Genomic DNA, 19,382 nt, shown 5'->3' with positions numbered 1-19,382 from the left:
CTTTCCCTCAAAATAAGTAAGAAACAAATATTCATTTTTGAACTAATTCTTAATTCAGCACACATTTAATGAAAATCTCCTAAAATAAATAACATGTGATTTATTCCTTATTATATGTTTGAAGCATTTAGCCTAAATGAATAAGCAAACTAATAAATAAACAACAAATAAATAAAGTAACCTTAAAAGCTTTGCATCATGTTGGATTTGTTTTTCTGCATTAAAAAGTAAGTTTGGGAATTCAATATAGATTTGGATTTGTAGATTTGAATGAAATTTGATAAATTAAAGAAAAACAGAAACAAAAAGAAAAATATGTGCTCTTGGGCCAAAATCACTCAGACGACCCGGTCTTTTGCGCCCATGCCAGCCCAACAGCCCGCGCCCTCTCGCCGCTGTCGTTGTTGGGCAGGGCCCACGCCTCAGCCTGACGCGTTGGTGCGCCCCACGCTGACCGTGTCACGCCATGTGGGGGCTGTTGGCTAGCTCTATCCCCTTCCCTCCCAAACCTTCTCCGCATCTTGCGCTAACCGAAGCTGGGAGCTGTGATTCGCACCCCCTCCGCACGGACTCTTCCAACCGGATCCTCCTCCCCCTCGAGCATAAATACCCATGCTGGGACCCCTCTAGTCCATCGCATGGGGGTCGATAAGGAACCGCACCAAAGCAGAGGGCCACTGTGAACGCATGTGGGAGAACTCGTGCCACCGCCGCCATCCCTTGCCTCCACCGCCGTTCAGAGGATGCGGTGCAGTCGAGGACGTCCGACCGTGCGAATGGATCAGGCGGGGAGGATAATTGGTGTGCATGAGACATCGGGATGGCCGGACTTCTTCGTCGTCGCACCAACACTACCGCAATGCCACTTTGTGTAGTCATCGGGATTATATACTGAGCAATTCTCGATAAGTGAGCTTCCTCCAAATCCGCCTTGTTCCCCTCTATGTATAGTACTGTTTTTATCAGGATTAGACCTCGGGTTGGCTAGATGGCTCATCGCTGGCGATGGTCCACCGGGGTGTCGCGTGCTCCGCCGTCCTAGTGACCGTGGGCGTGAGTGATGAACACATGACGTTGATCCAGCCATGGGCGGATCGGATTAGATGAAGCGTAACACTTCAACTTAGGGCTTGTTCGGTTCTACCCCAATCCATATGGATTGAGGGGGATTGAGGGGGTTTTAATTCCTAGTAAGTCAAAATCCCCTCCAATCCGTATCAATCCCCTCTAATCCATATGAATTGAAAATAACCGAACAAGCCCTTAAGTGGATGTGTGTCGCCGGATTGTGGCTGGCGATCTAGATCTGATCATGGCTAATTAAATCGTGGCCGCGTGTTTTAGATCATGCGGTACATATCACATACCGGTTCATTAGATAGACCGATCTGATGGCAGCCATTAGATTGAGATCCAACGGTGGGGGATTGCCGCCCCCCTTCACCAGTTCATTTTGCGAAAGAAACCCCAGAGAAGCGTAAAAATAACTCGCCGTCCTATTTTATATAGGAAGCCTCAGAATTAACTTTTTAAATTATAGTTCAACCCCTGGACTTTTCAAATAGACCCCCGGAAGCTATTTTAAGTATAAATTAATATTAAAATACCTGGAAACTTGTCTAACCCATATCTCATCCATTTTTACTCCAATTTGACCCATTCGAATTGCGTTAGATTCATAATAATATTGCCTACACAGTATAACCCTAATATGTATCATATCACTTACTTTTGTAATTAGCTATTCGTTTTATCTATGTTTAGTAGATTAATCTTCTAAATCAAAGTTTATTTGTCTATAATCATAATCCGAGTAAATAGGTTTTCTAATCAAATATTAAAAGTTAAAGTTAATTATTTATTTATGTTTCTCACATGAATTATAATAATCAACTTATGACCTAGTCTCATATTTAATCACATAGGTCTTCCGAAAACCATAGCTTTTTCACCGAAACTCCGAATTTAGTAGTTCTCGAACCTACGATCTCGTACCAGCGCATAGAATATTCTTATGATGTTTGCTCTCATATTTGGTGTACTGTTATTTTTTTTGTACTTCTTGTCTATTTGTATGTATTGCTACAAGTAGCAACGAGGTTACGAGTCACCCGAAGACCAACTTGGTATCTGGAATCTCAAGTCTAAGGCAAGTTGTGCCCTTGATCACTTTTCTCTACCTAATAATGTTCCTGTTAATCACTGTGACATGCTCAGGTTAATTTGATGGGAACCAATAGGTTTCTCTAGCATTGTTTATCCCACACCTTGCAAACAAAAGAACTATTGGGTAGATTTGCTATTGCTCTACCTGGTTTTGGGAAATTAATGTTATATTATGATTATGTTCCAATTTTGTTGTTGTTTTAATTATTGTTCATGATAAGATCATTATGTTAATTGGAACATGGAGCGACCACCCGGGAAAACAATGCTACCACAAGGGTGGTATGGGACGCCCTTGACCGACTAATTAGAAAAGCTAGTGGAGGACTACCTTACTCGAAAGGGGCAAGGGCGGTAGAGGAGCTGTGATATAGGGAGGTTCTCGGGTCGATCATGTTGCGATGGCTTTTCGGATGAGGGATTCCTATATTGCCCTTCTCAGAACCATAGGGGGTTTTCTGAAGCTAGTGGAACTTTGTAAAGGCCTCGTAGTGCTACCCTGCCTCGTCTCCTCGGTAGAGATGTATGGAATTCATGACCCCGTGGCAGATGGGTAACACGACTTGTGGGTAAAGATGCACAACCTCTGCAGAGTGTAAAGCTGGTATATCAGTCGTGCTCACGGTCTTGAGCGGCTCAAACCCTCACATGAGTAATTTATGGAACTAAACTTAATTTGTCATTCGCATTGCATTGTGGGTGTTATTATTAATTATGATCTCTTATTTATTTGGGTTGGTACCTACTTATACTTAGTAACTGCTAATAAAACTTTGACCAACTTTAAAAGCAATGCGCAGCTTTAACCATCTCTTTTGGTAAGCCTTACACTTCACATGAGCCCCACCGTAAGTGAGCTCATGCACATTATTCCTCATAACTTGTTGAGCGATGAACATATGTGAGCTCACCCTTGCTGTACTCACATCCACTAGGTCAAGGACAGGTACCACAAGATGAGGAGCTGGCTCGATATCCACCCCTAGAGATTCGTGAGAGGTCTAGGTCATCGTCTCCCAGTCAACTATGGTTGCTGGATCGTTGTCTTCGTATGATGTAATTATTTAACTATTTTGTACTTAACTCTATTATATATTAAAGATGTGACATTCGTTTCTGTATGATGAGTCATCATATGTTTGAGACTTGATCCTAGCACACATTTGAGATGCGCCCGGGTTTGCCCCTTAAATCTGGGTGTGACAAACTAGCCGTTGGGCTACTGTTCCCTGGTGCACCGGACAATCCTATGCTCTCAGCCGGACGGTCCGCCAGTGGAAACACTTTTCTTCATTTCTTGGACTTTGCTTGATACTTGTTGATCTTCACTTATGGTCTTCTTAATGTCTTCTTTTAAGGTGTTGCTTTCCTCAATGCCTTAGTCCAAGTCACTTTAGCATCCTGTGAACTACAATCATAAACACTAGCAAACACATTAGTGCACAGGCTATGTTGATCATCATACACCAAAATTCCTTTAGCCAAATGGCTCGGGTCCATTTTCCTTACAGAGCGGCGTGGTGGGGGTGTCATTCCGCGTTTGGAGGCGCTATCCGCTCTACATCATGCCCCATCGTTCCATGGTAGTTAAGGTACTCGTACCACTAACTCTCTAACTCTGATGATCAATCGATCTGCTTAGACCGGGGAGGTCTCGATTGGTAGCTATAGGTGGAGTGCTAGCGGTATGCGAACGAAGCTTGAGAGTCAGATTGGTGCGTATGGGGGTGAGTGATCGACTGCTTGTTTGCTCGTTTCTAAATTGATGGAGAAGGGAATTGAGTTGTCCATGTTTATGGCGGCGACGACGGTCATGAGGATGCATGCCATGTATTTGTGGAATTGCGGCAGCCTTCGATGAGTCTTGGAGAGCTACTTCTGAGGTCATGATCTGAAAAAGGTTCTCAAAGCATGGACATCTCTTAGCTTTGTCGGATGATTCTAATTTACATATGTTTCCATTTCAATATTAATCTTATTCTGTTAACAACATATTTTCTTAAGTAACATCATGTTTAACTTCACAAATATGCTTAGTATTTTTTCACATACATATATTTTTCAATCAGTAGTTATGCCAAATTTGCAAATTAAGACATGTTAGAGGAAGATACATCATGAAAAATAGAATAACTAAAAATTCCAAACACCATGGCTTTTGGGCGTTTACCTTCTCTATACTTCACAGCCTGTCGCAGAAGTATTGTTGGATCAGTGTGGTCTCCATCCTCTTACAGTTGTTGTCATGGGCAAGCTCTGACGTAGGAAACCAGAGTGAAAAAATGGGAGAAAACCATATCCAACCTCCCAATATGCAACTTGTGCACCTGGTCCAGTTCCATACGTCAATAAAAAATATGTAGATGTACCATGAGAACAAAAAACAAATGATGTTACTCGTGCTCTTTTATCTAATTCGGTTTCATAGTATGCATCATTTGTAGCTCCTTGGCCTTTTGTTTTTTGTCAAAGAGTGTATGAAAAGGCCAGCTGAACGAAAGATGGGATCATTCTTTTCTCTGCTAGAATTCATGGACATTGATATTTAATTGGCAAATACAACTCAAGCTTTGATGTCATGCATATCCCCTTATGAATTTGAGGCAAGTAGAATTGGGTTCAGTAAAATACTTGTCCCTCGAATAGCAGAGATAATTTCCATAGGATCACCAGATCTTATTTTTACAGTCACTACTGCAATTGCAGTTATATTTGTTCCAGCAGACTACATAAATCTTACTTGCTCTCTTGAAATAGTAGGTTCCATAGTTAGATTAATTGATCTTCTTGGTGCCTATTAAGATACTTCAACTCTAGCCATCTTCTATTCTGGCCAAGATATTTGAGCATGTTGATGGCGCAATTGCTGATGAAATTTGGCAAGAATTCCCATGGATCAAATTGCAGATCTCTTGTTTGCAGAAAATGAGCAATGTATGAAAATGTGTTTGCAAGACTTGCATATTTGACAAAGGTTGAAAAGCTAAAGGCTGTTAAGACTATGATTGAATCAAGAATTGATAAGAAACTTCTTGTGCTTCTAGGCAATGGTTCTGAGATGTCACAGCACCACACGATTACCACGCTAAAAACATTCAATGAACTTGGTGCTCCATTTCAAGGGTGCATGAGGCCTGTAGTGCTGCTTCATTTGCCTTAGCACGGTCGGATCAGTTTGGAAAGATTTATTTTATTTGACAGAAATATATTGCAACCACCAAAGCCCCAGCAATTATTTGAAGTGATTCTTCATAATATCCTTCAGAGAGACAACAAAAATATCATTGAAACCATCTAATGTTTATTATCTCTTGCTGAAAGGGCAAATGATATAAGGGTGCAAGATCTCCTTTTGGGAAGCCTTATATTTCTGCTTTATGTAAAAATAAGGTAAAATCATGTATAAGTGGGTGTTTGAATCTTGGTTGTTGGCTCCACATTCACACCCACCCAATCAATAGAAAACATATATTTTGTGCTTTATGAAAACAAAATGTATCCTATGTCATATATAAAAATTGTAGCAATGCACAGACATATGACTAGTATTATTACTATGAAGCACCAATTTCGACGGTAGTCCAGCGTGGACTGTTACCCATAGATAGACCATGAAAACCACCTAAGCCTCTATTAGTGGGGTTACTCCCACAAGATTGGCCAAGAAACTATCCAAGCCCAACATGACAGGAAACCGCACACAACAGAGCGCTCCCACTTAGTACCATTCCGCTAGGTAAAGAAGGACGAGCGATCCAATGAGTTATAAAAAAGAGGGTTAAACTTCTTTTCAACTCATACATTTCTCAAACTTTTAACTAAGACAAAGTGTAATATTTATTCTTATGTGCTATCACAATGCACATGCATTTTACTAGTTTGTTAGGCTATCTCTAGTAGATCTCTTATTCTACCCCCTATTTAAAACTACACACTGTCATCTATAGTCTCACATTCCATATTTTACACTGTCAGTTCGAGACCGTCTTAGGCCCTGTATAGATCACCTAGTTTCTTAAAAACTGGTTTTTAGAAGTTGAAAGGCCTCCAAACAAATCAATTTTTTATTTAGTTTCTAAAAACTAATTTATCATTTTATTAAAAACCAAGAAATTAATCTCCCTGCTAAAATAAGCTTTTAAGAAACTAAATAGATCCAAACACCTTCTTTTTTTTAAAAAAGCGAGTTTCAGTTTTTTTAAAAATTGAGATCTAAACACAACCTTAGAAATGGCTTGATGGCACCCGTTGGAGCGTAGGGGCGAGTGGCGCTGGCGCTGGCGCAGGCCCTGGCCGGCTTGGCCCTGTCCTGCTTCCTCGTTTTTTCCGGAATTGAAACAAGAAAAAAAGTAAGGCAGGCAAAACAGATCATAGTTTCCCCTGCCGGTTGCCGCAGATCCCAGCTCAGCTTGCACCTTCCAGTTCCAGCAGAGAGAAAGAGTAGTGTCGAGACTCGAGATCAGGTCATGCCCCTATTTGTTTCAGCTTTTTACAGCTTCTGGCCACCAAAAGCTGCTACGGACTGCCAAACGCGTCAGCTTTTCAGCCAGCTTCTATAAAATTCGTTTAGGTAAAAACTATTCAAAATCAATATAAACATATAATCGATTGAGTTGTTGCAATAGTAGGAATGCCATGTGAACCAAACATGTTCCCCCGCAGAAACGACGACCCGTTTTGGGCCCGTGGGTTTCATTCACGGTCTCGCTTGCCCCCCGCGCGCTCCACGTGCTCCCACGGTCGCGACCGCTCCTAGCGCGGCGCGCAGCCCAACGCCAACGACGACGCACCTAAAAATAATAAGGACTCAAAATTCCATCCAAATCCATCCGCCTCACCGCCTGAGGCCTGAGCTCAATCGCACCCAACCCAATACATCCCGTCGATCCGCGTAGGCTTTGCTCCTGATTTGATAGATTCTCAGACCTCGCGTCGTCGGCCGATCTGCCGCGCCGTGTTCCTGCCGCCGTGTCCTGGCCATGACGGCGGTGGAGCTCAGGATCGGGCCGCTAGAGTGGGCGATGGATGACGAGAGCCCAGGTGTGGGCGACGAGGATGGCAAGGACGAGGACTGGGCTCTCGATATGGAGAGGAAGGGAAGGGGAAAGCGGAAGAGGTCCGCTCCTCGGAGACGCTCGGGACCCAAGCGGCGCCGCGCCGCTGCGGCGATGGCGCCCGCGCCCGCGCGATCACAGTCAGAGCCGTGCCCGGGGACAGCCGAGCCTTCGCCAGAACATGGCTTCAATGCTGCTGCTGCGGCGGCGGGAGTTAAGGAGGAAAACGGGGTGAGGAAGGAGGAAGGGGAGAACGTGGCTCCGAGCACCAGTGGCAGAGGAGGAGGCGGCGGGAGGAAGCCGGGGGCTAGGAGGTCGTGCCACCAGTGCAAGAGGGTCAAGCGTCTGAAGGAGATGGTCAGGTGCCAGTGCTGTGACGAGAGGATCTACTGCGACCTCTGCATCAGGAACAGGTAATGCGGATTCCTTCTATGCCACAATCGCGCACTGTTCTGTTCTTTCTAGGAATCGTCAAGAGACTTTGTGCTTCTGCAGGTACGCGATGATGTCACCGGATGCTGTTAGAGAGCAGTGCCCCTTCTGCCGTGGACTCTGCAATTGTACGCGATGCCTTAACAAGGATAGGGATAAGCAGCTTGGACCCGAGGTGACCGCTTTCTGAGTTCACCACTCTAGTACATAAATACATCTGCAGACTGCAGCTCAGCATGATTTGAGGCATTTGTGTTTCTGAATTTCCTGTGGTTTCGTGTTTAGGTAGCATTGTTCTTCCTTTTTGTGTTCCATTCTGTTAGATTGCCACAGTGAACTCTGTCACAGGTTGAGGATTTTTTTTACCAGACTATAATATAAGCTGAAAATATATCATAGTTGTCTGAGTTCTGAAAATGTTTATTTTCTGCCCTGTAGAACTTGGTTTTGAGGAAATGCAATAGCAATGAATCATCTAAAAGGGAAAAGAGGCCCACTTCTGCAGGTGTGATATCACCCCAGGCTCATAGTGCAGCACCATGTACTAAAGAAATTGGACTCTCCTTTGTGACTACAAATAGGATGAATAATGTGTCTGCCATGTGGGCCAAAGTGGATACATCAGATGTGAGGGCTGAGGAGGTTGACCCTGAAACAAAACGCAAATACGCAAGCTACCTATTGCACTACCTGTTGCCTTGTTTGACACAACTCAACAAGGACCAGATGGAAGAAAGAGAAGCAGAAGCCAAAATTCGAGGTTAAACATATTCTTATTAAATGACTTACCAGTTATTTGTGGTTTTGAAATGATTTTAAATATTATCCCCTTCTTTTCACCAAACAGGATTGCAATTGTCGGAATTGATTGTTGAGAAAGCTGTCTCCTGGAATGATGAGAGGGTGTTCTGGTACTAGACGCTTTCAGTTATTATGAATAATGTTATATGTTTCTTGCTTATAGTTTTTGGTATTGTAAGTCTTTAAACTATCATCTCCTTTGCATGTGCACCAGTAACAATTGCAAAACGTCAATATTTGATCTGCATAGAAGCTGCTCAAACTGCTCGTACGAGTTGTGCATCAGTTGTTGTAAGGAGCTCCGTGGAAATTTTCTTAAGATCAATTGTCAAAAGGGACTGGTACCTGAGCATAAGAGTAGAGGAATTGACTATATGCATGGTGGTGATTGTAAGCCACCTAATCTAGAAAATGACAGAGAAACAGGTTTGTCTAGTTACCAATCTAAGTCTATCAAGTGGGAAGCTGATCCTGGTGGGACCATTTATTGCCCTCCATCTGAACTAGATGGGTGTGGTAACCATGTTCTTGAGTTGAAACAAATTTTTGAAACAGATAGGTTAATTAAGCTTGAAATGGAAGCATTGCGGCTGAGCAACCAGATAGAACCTTCTGATATTTCCAGTATAGATATATGTGAATGCTCATGTTCAGCTAATAATGTAAGTTCAAGGAAAGCTGCCACCAGAGAGAACTCCACAGATAACAACATATACTGTCCAATATCAGATAATGGTGGGCCAGATGATCTCAAGCACTTCCAAAAGCACTGGGTGAAAGGAGAGCCTGTAATAGTGCAAGGGGTGCTCAGTGAAATGTCTGATTTGAGATGGGAGCCTGAAAAAATGTGGGCTGAAGTACATGACGCCAATACTAGTTCTGAGATGAAAAGTGTGAAAACCACTGATTGTATGTCTTGTTGTGAGGTTAGTACAATACATGCCTATGACTACAAAACTATGCTATACTTGTTTGCAGTTTGATTGTTTATGTCAAGGCTGAAATAGTGGACTGATAGACTCTGACCAGTGTATCCTTTTTATTTTCAGTGTAAAATGAAGTTGGAAATCTTATATTATCTGTTTATATATGCAGGTTGAGATAAGTGCCAAGGACTTTTTCAATGGGTATTATCATGGTCGGATGTATCATAATCTTTGGCCTGAAATGCTTAAATTGAAGGATTGGCCTACTTCAGACCATTTTGAGAATATTTTGCCTTCCCATGGAAAGACGTACATCAATTCTTTGCCTTTTCAACCATACACAAATTTGAAATCTGGTTTACTAAATGTCTCTGCATTGCTTCCTGGTGACGTCTTAAAGCTTGACATGGGCCCAAAATCATATATAGCTTATGGCTATGCAGAGGAACTCATTAGAGGAGATTCTGTTACAAAGCTTCATTGTGATTTGTCTGATGCAGTAAGTAAATAACTGAGAACAACTTCAGCATCTAGTGGACATAATTATATTATACTCAATTGTGTCCATGAAGTACTTGATTTTTTTATTTGTTCAGATTTTTTTTTTCCAATTGTACCTTTTTCCCTGGTGACTTAAATCAGGAAATTCTATAGACCCAATAGTAACCCAAATAGAGACTATCTCACCTGTTACCATTGGTTGATTATACAAGAGAACTTCAGCACACTCTTATGCTATCCATAGAGAATGCATGGCATCTTGTTGTGCTCTTCTTTTCTTTAACTCTAATATAATTTTGACCATTGTTAGGTTAATGTTTTAATGCATACTGCCAAAGTTGTGCCTTCTGAAGAACAAAAAGAGGGGATAAGAGATTTGAAAATAAGGCATGCAGAACAAGATAAAAAGGAATGCTTGGGGAATTCATCAATAGATGGAAATAAAACAAGCATGGAGCATGCTCATATATCATCAGTTTCCTGCGAGGATGGTGGAGGTGCACTATGGGATATTTTTAGGAGGGAGGATGTTGGAAAGCTGAAAGAGTACCTCACAAAACATTCCAAAGAATTTCGCCATATGTACTGTTGTCCAGTTGAAAAGGTTAATGTTAATTTTTTCTGTGAATGAGCTTGGTAAAAACCATAGACGTTTTTCTCTTTATGACACTTATTTTTATTGCAGATATTTAACCCTGTACATGATGAAACATTTTATCTGACCAACAAACACAAGAGAAAGCTCAAGGAGGAGTATGGTGGGTCGGCCCATCTATTTGTATTTATAAATTCTTTTGTCTGAGTGGTTGAGCGCTCAGTACTTGAAATTTTGATGTGCTGTTGTAGGAATCGAGCCATGGACCTTTGTGCAAAGACTTGGAGATGCGGTTTTCATACCTGCTGGGTGTCCTCATCAAGTACGGAATCTAAAGGTAAGCTTGCCAATGCACTCTTACATATCCCAAGTTAAATGCAGCAGATAGATTATGATTAGGAGAAGTTCTACTCAATTTTGATATGTTCTGGTTGAATGTGTAATGACTGCAGTCTTGCACCAAGATAGCTCTGGATTTTGTATCACCAGAGAACATTCAGCAATGTCTCAGCTTAACCGAGGATTTCCGGAGACTTCCAGTGGGCCACAGGGCAAAAGAAGATAAACTAGAGGTACAGACCTTTAATGCACATCCATCTTGAACTTGTCCTCTTATCAGCTCGTTGGTATCAGCGACAGACCATCTACACAGGGATAAGCTCACATGGTTGGTCACCGTTGCTTCAGCATTTCAAAAAGTGCAATGTATACAAAAACATAAGGACCTAAAGTCCTAAATACAATCACAACATAGCATGCATGCCATGCATTTAAATATTTAATTAATAACACAAATGCATCATTTCTGTGTTAGGTTGATCTCAGACTCGGTTTGGACTTATCCTAACTGCTTCTATCCGAGTCTCCAGTGCCTTGATCGGCGGTGCAACAACCACAATGGTTGCGGCCCTCTTTCACGCCCGTGCGACATTAAAAGGCTAGGGGGTGCCGGCTCGGGAACCATCGTTCCCCGGTATACCCCACGCCAATATACACTTATCCGATCTAGATTTGCGCATGGGAAGTGAAGGGAAGGTCGTGCGAGGTTTACCATCTGTATGTGAACCCGTCACTCTCATCTCGCCGTTGCGGTGAAGAACAACCGACCCTAATGGCGAGCTCGACAAATCCCGAAGGTATACTACACTATTGTTCATTCATCTAGTTGCTAGGGTTCATGGGAAAAGGTCTTTAGTTCTAGCAAGCAATGTTTTTAAGTTGTCTAGTCGAACCTAGTCGTATAGCTACTGACTAGTCGCGATTAGTCGTCGACCAGATCGACTAACCGAGCCTAGTCGAGCTAGGCATTCATCTGTTTCTGGACATATATAGTATTTAGTAATAGGATATAGTATATACAATTTATATTACACAATACAACAAGCATCAAGAGTTAAAGACAATATCACAATATTTATGGTTAATAAGTTGGTGATTTAACTGTGTGTTTGCTTTCCGTATGTCAAGGGCTCCAATGCCCAAGACAGCAGGCCCCGACTACAGAGCTTGTAATCGCGGTCAGCAAAGGCGACGGGGATTTTGCCCGGTAACCCAATTGTGAAGGAGGTGAGATTGGAGAGGAACAATAGGAGAAAGGAGATAGGAAATTCTTGCTTGCCCTATTGAAACAGCCACCTGCTTTATATTTAGCCAGGCCGGCGTAACCAACCCCTATTTATTCTCTATACTTATCTAAACAACTTCCTAACAACTTATCCCTATTTGCTAGCAGCGGCCAGCTCTGATCTGTTGCTGCACGTGAGCTTATCTTCTAAACAAATCTCCTATTTTCTAGCTACTAGCAACTACTAGCTATTTTCATACCTGGGTCTTCATCTGGGTCTTCATCTTCCACTACACCATCAAATCCAACATCCACACCTGATGTTCTCATTCCCATTACAAATCCTTCTACTTCAGCACCCACTTCAAACTTTGCATCTAAACCACCAGTTACCAGAACCTACATTTGTCGTCCTCGCACTAGTTCCACGGCCTGTCCTGATGATGAACCTGTTGTTGATGTTTGTACTAACAATGATGACTCTCCAGCTGTTTCTGATGGTCTACAGATTAATGATGGGTCACAGTTTGCTGATGCATTACCAAATCACCAGGGATATCATCTTCGTGATCGTAGTACAATTGAACCTCCAGATCGCTATGGATTTCCTAGTGCTGCTGCTGTAATTAGTGAAGCATCTAATTATCATGAAGCTTCTGGTATTCATGAAAGGTGGCTTGCTATGAAAGAAGAGTTGGATGCTCTTGATCGTACGGGTACTTGGGATCTTGTTCCTTTACCATCACATGCAATCCCTATAACATGTAAATGGGTCTTTAAGATTAAGACCAAATCTGATGGTTCAGTTGAGCGATATAAAGCTCGTCTTGTGGCAAGAGATTTTCAGTAGACTTAGGGACTAGATTATGATGAAACCTTTGCACCGGTTGCACATATGACAACTGTTCGTACTTTGATTGTTGTCGCGGCATTTTCTTCATGGACTATCTCTCAGCTAGATGTCAAAAATGCTTTTCTTCATGGTGATTTACATGAAGAAGTTTATATGCACCCACCTTCAGGTGTTGATATTCCTTCTGGACATGTTTGTCCTCTAAGAAAAGCTTTATATGGATTTAAACAAGCCCCTCGTGCTTGGTTTCAAAGGTTTGTCACTATAATAAGGGATGCTGGTTTTTCACCTAGCGATCATGACCCTTCTTTATTTCTCCATTCCTCTTCACGAGGCGCACTTTGCTCCTTTTATATGCTGATGACATGCTGATTACTGGTGATGATCCAGACCATATTTCTCAAGTAAAACATTTTAGTGAGCATTTTAAGATGTCTGATTTGGGCCCTCTTGGATATTTCATTGGTATTGAGGTATTACAATCTACAAAGGGATACTATCTCTCACAGTCCAAATACACCCAAGATCTTATTGCTCGCTCTGGTCTGAGTGATAATCGCACAACTGCAACACCCATGGATATTCACTTACAACTTTATCCGAATGATGGTTCACCATTGAAGGATCCATCCAGATATCGTCATATAGTCGACAGTCTAGTCTATCTCACTATCACTCGACTAGATATTGCACATGTTGTTCATATTCTGAGTCAGTTTGTCTCTGTGCCTACTTCAGTTAATTATGGTCACTTGCTTCGCGTACTGAGATACTTAAGGGGCACAATATCTCGAGGCTTGTTTTTGTTAAGGCCCATATATTATTGTCTGCCTATATATATGCTACAGTACCTGATGGGGCCATTATCTCGCCTAATCCAGGTTAGTTACATGGTAACAGAGCAGGTTAGGGTTAGGGTTTACGTCTAAACCACCCTGATCCAATTTTTCGGCGCCATCGCGCCGTCGCTGTGCTGCCCTCGCGGCCAGATCTCCGGCCTGCCGTCGCGGTCACCCCCTTCCCCTTCTCCGGCTGCTGTCGCGGCCCACCACTCTCGCCTACCGTCGCGGCCGCAGGCCCTTTTCTCGGCCGCCGTCGGCGGCCTGCTGGCCGCCGCAGCAGGCCGCCGCTTTGTCGCGGATTCGCAGATCCCCATCCGCCGTCCGCCGCGCCGTCGACCTACCGTCCCTGCGCATCCGCCGTTCGCCGGATCCGCTGTCCGTCGCCCGTCGACCTGCCGTCCCTGCGCAAATCGCGGATTCGCGCAGATCCGCCCGCCGTCGCAGCTGCCGTCCCTGCGCACGGCCTGCTCTACGCAGATCTAACGTCCAGGGAGCGCGCAGATCCGCCTGCTGTCAGATTTGTCCGCCGTCGGCCTGCTGTGTCTGCCGTCCTGCTGTCCCTCGTCTACAGTCGGTCTGCTATTCTCTGCACCTGCACCAACGTAGTCACCTCGCCTTGCGGGCAGGGCTGCAGATCTACGCCGTCGCTGCTTCTGCGCAGGTGGCTGCCATTGCGGGCAGAGTCGAGGTGGCCTTGATTATCTGCAGCAGGGTGACAACCGTTGTCCATCTCGACTTCCGCTGCCCAGGATCTTCGCCAACTCGTCCAAGTCGGGCTGCTGTCAGCTGCAGCTCCTCTGGTTTGTTTGGTTTCACTGATTTCCATTGAATTCAATATGGCGACAATGTTATTGTGGTCAATATCACTCTCGATGGTCAAAATTATCCGGAGTGGGCTTTCTGTGTTGAGACTGCACTCCGGGGACATGGATTACTCTTCCATTTGACTGATGCGGCACCTGTTCTTGCTGATGATCGTCGCAATGCTGCTGATATCAAAATATGGCAGCTTAATGATGGTAAAGTGATGGCTGCTATGGTGAACAACGTCAAACCGTCTATGATTATGAGTTTGTCTAAATTCAAAACTGCTAAAGCCATCTGGTCTCATTTGAAGGAGCGTTTTGTTCAGGATAGTGGTGCTCTATTACACACCCTCATGCAGCAGACACATGTTATTGAGCAAAATGGTATGAGTATTGATGAGTACTACTCAGCCTTTGATCGCCTGATGAGTGCTTTGACATCAATGGTGCCTGCTTGTACTGCTGATCCATGTCCGGCTCATAAGTTTATTGAGAAGTTCTTCACTTACAGATTTGTTATGGGTGTTCGGGCCGAGTTTGATTCTCTTCGTGCTCGTTTACTTCAGGGTTCTGACACTCTCACAATGGCTAAGGTGTTGTCTGATTTACTTGCTGAAGAGACTCGTCTTAACTCTCTTTCCTCTACTGGTGGTAATCCTCACAGTGTGTTGGCTGCTGCCCAGAAACCTAAGAATATTTTTAAGCCTTGTGATCATTGTGGCAAGACCAATCATCGATCTGAGCTTTGCTTTGTCAAGTTTCCTGAGAAGTTGACTGATTTCCGTGCACGACGTGCTGCTCGTGGTCGTGGTCTAGGACCATCTACTAGAGGCTCAGTTGTTGTTGCTGCCACTTCGTTCGCTTCTACTTCAGAGTCGGCCTGGGTACTTGAATCAGGAGCCTCCTTTCATGTCACGTCTGATCAGTCAAAGTTGGCTTCTACTACACCTGTCATAGATGATGCTTCAGTGCAGACAGCTGATGGTACTGTATGCCACATTACTCATAAGGGTTCTCTTTCTGATCCTCACTTTACAGTACCTAATATTTTCTTTGTCCCTGAGCTATCTATGGATCTTCTTTCAGTAGGTCAAATTACGGATCATAATTGCTTTGTCGGATTTGATGACTTATCTTGTTTTGTACAGGACCTTCGCATAGGGGAAGTGATTGGGACTGGCCGTCGCCGTAGAGCCGCTCCTCGCCTCTACATCTTGGACTCTTTGCGGCTTCCTTCCTTGGCTACATCTCCAGCGCATGTGCTTTCAGCTACCCTTTCTTCTGTTGCGTCTTTTGCCCAGTGGCATCATCGTCTAGGTCATTTGTGTGGCTCTAGATTGTCTACTTTAATAAAGTCAGGTTGCTTAGGTCATACTTCGGTTGAGTCTAATTTTCATTGTAAGGGTTGTCATCTTGGAAAACAAATACAACTTCCATATTTTACTAGTGATTCTCATTCTGTTGAACCCTTTGATTTGGTTCACTCTGATATTTGGGGTCCTGCACCTTTTGTGTCAAAAGGTGGATATAAATACTATGTCATTTTTATTGATGATCATTCTCGCTACACTTGGATTTATTTCATGAAACGCCGCTCTGAGCTGATTTCTATTTATAAAACCTTTGCTCGCATGATTCACACTCAATTTTCCACTCATATTAAAACCTTTAGTTCTGATTCTGGTGGTGAATATTTATCTGATAATTTTCGCCAGTTTTTGACTTCAGAGGGCACTCTTGCTCAACTTTCTTGCCCTGGTGCTCATGCACAGAACGGTGTGGCTGAACGCAAACACTGTCACATTATAGAAACTGCTCGCACTTTGTTGATATCTTCTTTTGTTCCTTCACATTTTTGGGGTGAAGCAGTTTCTACTGCGGTTTACCTCATCAATAGACAACCGTCATCCAAACTCTCTAGCAAAACACCTGGTGAAGTCCTTTTAGGAACTCCACGATATGACCACCTTCGAGTTTTTGGATGTACGTGTTATGTACTATTATCACCTCGTGAACGTACTAAATTGACTGCTCAATCTGTTGAGTGTGTTTTTCTTGGATACAACCCTGAACATAAAGGCTATTGGTGTTATGATTCATCTTCTCGTCGCATGCGTATTTCTCGAGATGTGAGCTTTAATGAAAACCGACCCTTCTTTTACAACTCGTCCACTCATTCTTCTTTTAATTCCACAAAGTCTACCTCCTTCATGAGCCTTCCTCCCATTTCTGATACTTCATCAGTATTGCCACCTACTGTTTCTACACCGGATGTTCTTATTCTCATCACACCACCTTCCACTTCCACACCATCTCAGTCTTACTATTCCAAACCACCTGTTACTCAGACTTACATTCGTCGTCCTCGATCTAATCCCACGGCCAGTCTTGATGATGATCCTGTTGCTGATACTTGTACTAACAATGGTGACTCTCATGTTGTTTTTAATCAGGGGTATCATCTTCGTGACCGTGGCACTATTGCAGCTCCAGAACGTTATGGGTTTTCCCGTGCCGGTGCAGTCATTGCTGAACCATCATCTTATAAAGAGGCTTCTAGTATACCTGAGTGGCAGCTTGCTATGACTGATGAATTAAATGCCCTTCATCGCACATGTACATGGGATGTTGTTCCGTTACCTGCTGGTGTTGTACCTATCACGTGCAAATGGGTCTTCAAAGTTAAAACCAAATCTGATGGGTCTATTGAGCGATATAAAGCTCGTCTTGTGGCCAGAGGTTTTCAACAGACTCAGGGTATTGACTATGATGAGACTTTTGCACCTGTGGCCCATCTGACTACTGTCCGAGCCTTACTTGCTGTTGCAGCCTCATCTTCTTGGACTATCTCTCAGATGGATGTCAAAAATGCTTTTCTTCACGGTGATCTACATGAGGAAGTCTATATGCATCCACCTCCTGGGATAGAGGTTCCCTCAGGGCATGTATGTCGTCTCCGTCGAGCCTTGTATGGTCTCAAACAAGCTCCTCGTGCTTGGTTTGAGAGATTTGTTTCTGTCATCAAGGCTTGTGGTTTCTATTCTAGTGATCATGATCCTGCATTGTTCATTCATGTGTCTTCACGAGGACGCACGTTGCTATTACTATATGTTGATGACATGTTGATTACAGGCGATGATCCATACCATATTGCTCATGTGAAGGCGTACCTGAGTAAGGAATTTCAAATGTCTGACTTGGGGGCACTCAGTTATTTTTTGGGCATTGAGGTTTTGCAGACTCAAAATGGTATTTATCTTTCTCAGGCCAAGTACATACAAGACCTTCTTGATCGTTCTGGTCTTAGTGATACTCGCACTGTTGCCACGCCTATGGATCTTCACTTATCTCTTCGTTCGACTGATGGGACACCTTTGGAGGATCCATCTCGATATAGACATCTTGTTGGCAGCTTAGTTTACCTTACTGTCACCAGGCCAGATATTGCTCATGCGGTTCAGATCTTGAGTCAGTTTGTCTCTGCTCTTACATCAGTTCATTATGGGCACTTACTTCGTGTGCTTAGATATTTACGGGGGACGAAAACACAATGTTTATTTTATGACTCAAATTCCCCACTTCAGCTTCATGCTTACTCTGATGCTACATGGGCCAGTGATCCTACAGATCGTCGCTCCATCACTGGTTACTGTATTCTTCTTGGATCATCACCTGTTGCTTGGAAATCCAAGAAGCAAGCTGTTGTATCTAGATCTAGTACTGAAGCAGAACTTCGAGCCCTGGCTACTACTACTGATGAGATTATCTGGATTCGTTGGCTCTTGGCTGATCTAGGTGTTTCTTGTGACTCTCCTACACTTCTTCGCTGTGACAACACTGGAGCTATACAAATCTGTCATGATCCAGTGAAGCGTGAACTCACAAAACACATTGGTGTTGATGTCTCATTCACTAGATCTCATTGTCATCAGAAGACCATTGATCTTCAATATGTGCCCTCAGAATTACAGCTTGCGGATTTCTTCACAAAAACACAAACTAGGGTACAACATCAGTTTCATCTACTCAAACTCAATGCTTCAAATCCTCCACTTCCGCCTTGAGTTTGACAGGGGGTGTTAAGGCCCATAAGGCCCATATATTATTGTCTGCCTATATATATTGTCTGCCTATATATATGCTACAGTACCCGAGGGGGCCATTATCTCGCCTAATCCAGGTTAGTCACAGTTTTATGATTGTGATAGTCCTCTTCGGCCTCACGCTTACTCAGATGCTACTTGGGCGAGTGATCGCATTGATCGTCACTCTATTACATGTTACTGTATTTTCCTTGGTTCCTCTCCCATTGCATGGAAATCTAAGAAGCAGGCTGCTGTATCTCGATCTAGTGCAGAAGCAGAACTTTGAGGCCTTGCTACTACTATTGCAGAGATTATATGGCTAAGATGGTTATTAGCTGATCTGGGTGTCCCTTGTGATACTCCTACACCTCTTCTGTGCGACAACACTAGCGCCATACAGATTGCAAATGATACTGTGAAGCATGAGCTTACAAAGCATATTAGTGTTGATGTTTTCTTTACTCGGTCTCATTGTCAATAGAAAACTATTATTCTTCAATATGTGCCCTTCGAAATGCAAGTTGCAGACTTCTTCACAAAAGCACAAACAAGAAAACAACGTCGACTCAACTTGATCAAACTCAATGCTTCAGATCCTCCACTTCCACCTTGAGTTTGAAGGGGGGTGTTAATGCCCTGTGGCCCATATTAGATGTGCCTATATATTCTACCAAATCCTAAGGACTAATCACCCTTTCTCTAATCCAAGGTTAGTAACAATTCTAACTTCTAAGTATATTCTACACCTATACTATAT

The 19,382-nt window shown here is 43.2% G+C and overlaps 1 protein-coding gene and 2 pseudogenes across 7 annotated transcripts in view; all 3 read left to right on the top strand.

Annotated features, from left to right (window-relative positions):
* The first annotated feature begins 434 nt into the window (after positions 1–434).
* Positions 435–1,362, top strand: LOC100278130 (protein phosphatase - histone acetyltransferase pseudogene; annotated as a pseudogene). Its single transcript, NR_157129.1, has one exon. The product of NR_157129.1 is annotated as a protein phosphatase - histone acetyltransferase pseudogene (transcript).
* Positions 1,363–3,853: 2,491 nt separating this feature from the next.
* On the top strand, positions 3,854–5,560 carry LOC103634089 (uncharacterized; annotated as a pseudogene).
* Positions 5,561–6,821: 1,261 nt separating this feature from the next.
* The window catches only part of LOC115072891 (zinc-finger domain transcription factor), a 28,515-nt gene continuing 15,954 nt past the window's right edge, over positions 6,822–19,382 (top strand). Inside the window, exons 1-12 of one of the 6 annotated variants that reach the window (XR_004851299.1) lie at positions 6,822–7,633; positions 7,716–7,827; positions 8,091–8,412; positions 8,500–8,563; positions 8,668–9,379; positions 9,549–9,878; positions 10,191–10,484; positions 10,566–10,638; positions 10,727–10,812; positions 10,928–11,047; positions 11,290–11,611; positions 15,689–16,090. Coding sequence is in view for 1 of the 6 variants with exons in the window: in NM_001371038.1 (NP_001357967.1) it covers positions 7,146–7,633; positions 7,716–7,827; positions 8,091–8,412; positions 8,500–8,563; positions 8,668–9,379; positions 9,549–9,878; positions 10,191–10,484; positions 10,566–10,638; positions 10,727–10,812; positions 10,928–11,047 (2,601 nt within the window). In the remaining 5 variants the exon portion in view is untranslated. Of the gene's footprint in view, positions 7,634–7,715; positions 7,828–8,090; positions 8,413–8,499; positions 8,564–8,667; positions 9,380–9,548; positions 9,879–10,190; positions 10,485–10,565; positions 10,639–10,726; positions 10,813–10,927; positions 11,048–11,289; positions 11,612–15,688; positions 16,091–16,993; positions 19,335–19,382 lie in introns of those variants that run through there. The other 5 variants (XR_004851296.1, XR_004851298.1, XR_004851293.1 and 2 more) reach the window with 5 other exon arrangements.

This window comes from Zea mays, chromosome 7, assembly GCF_902167145.1.
Source record: "Zea mays cultivar B73 chromosome 7, Zm-B73-REFERENCE-NAM-5.0, whole genome shotgun sequence".
NCBI lineage: Eukaryota > Viridiplantae > Streptophyta > Magnoliopsida > Poales > Poaceae > Zea > Zea mays.
This window is presented reverse-complemented; position numbering and strand designations above follow the sequence as displayed.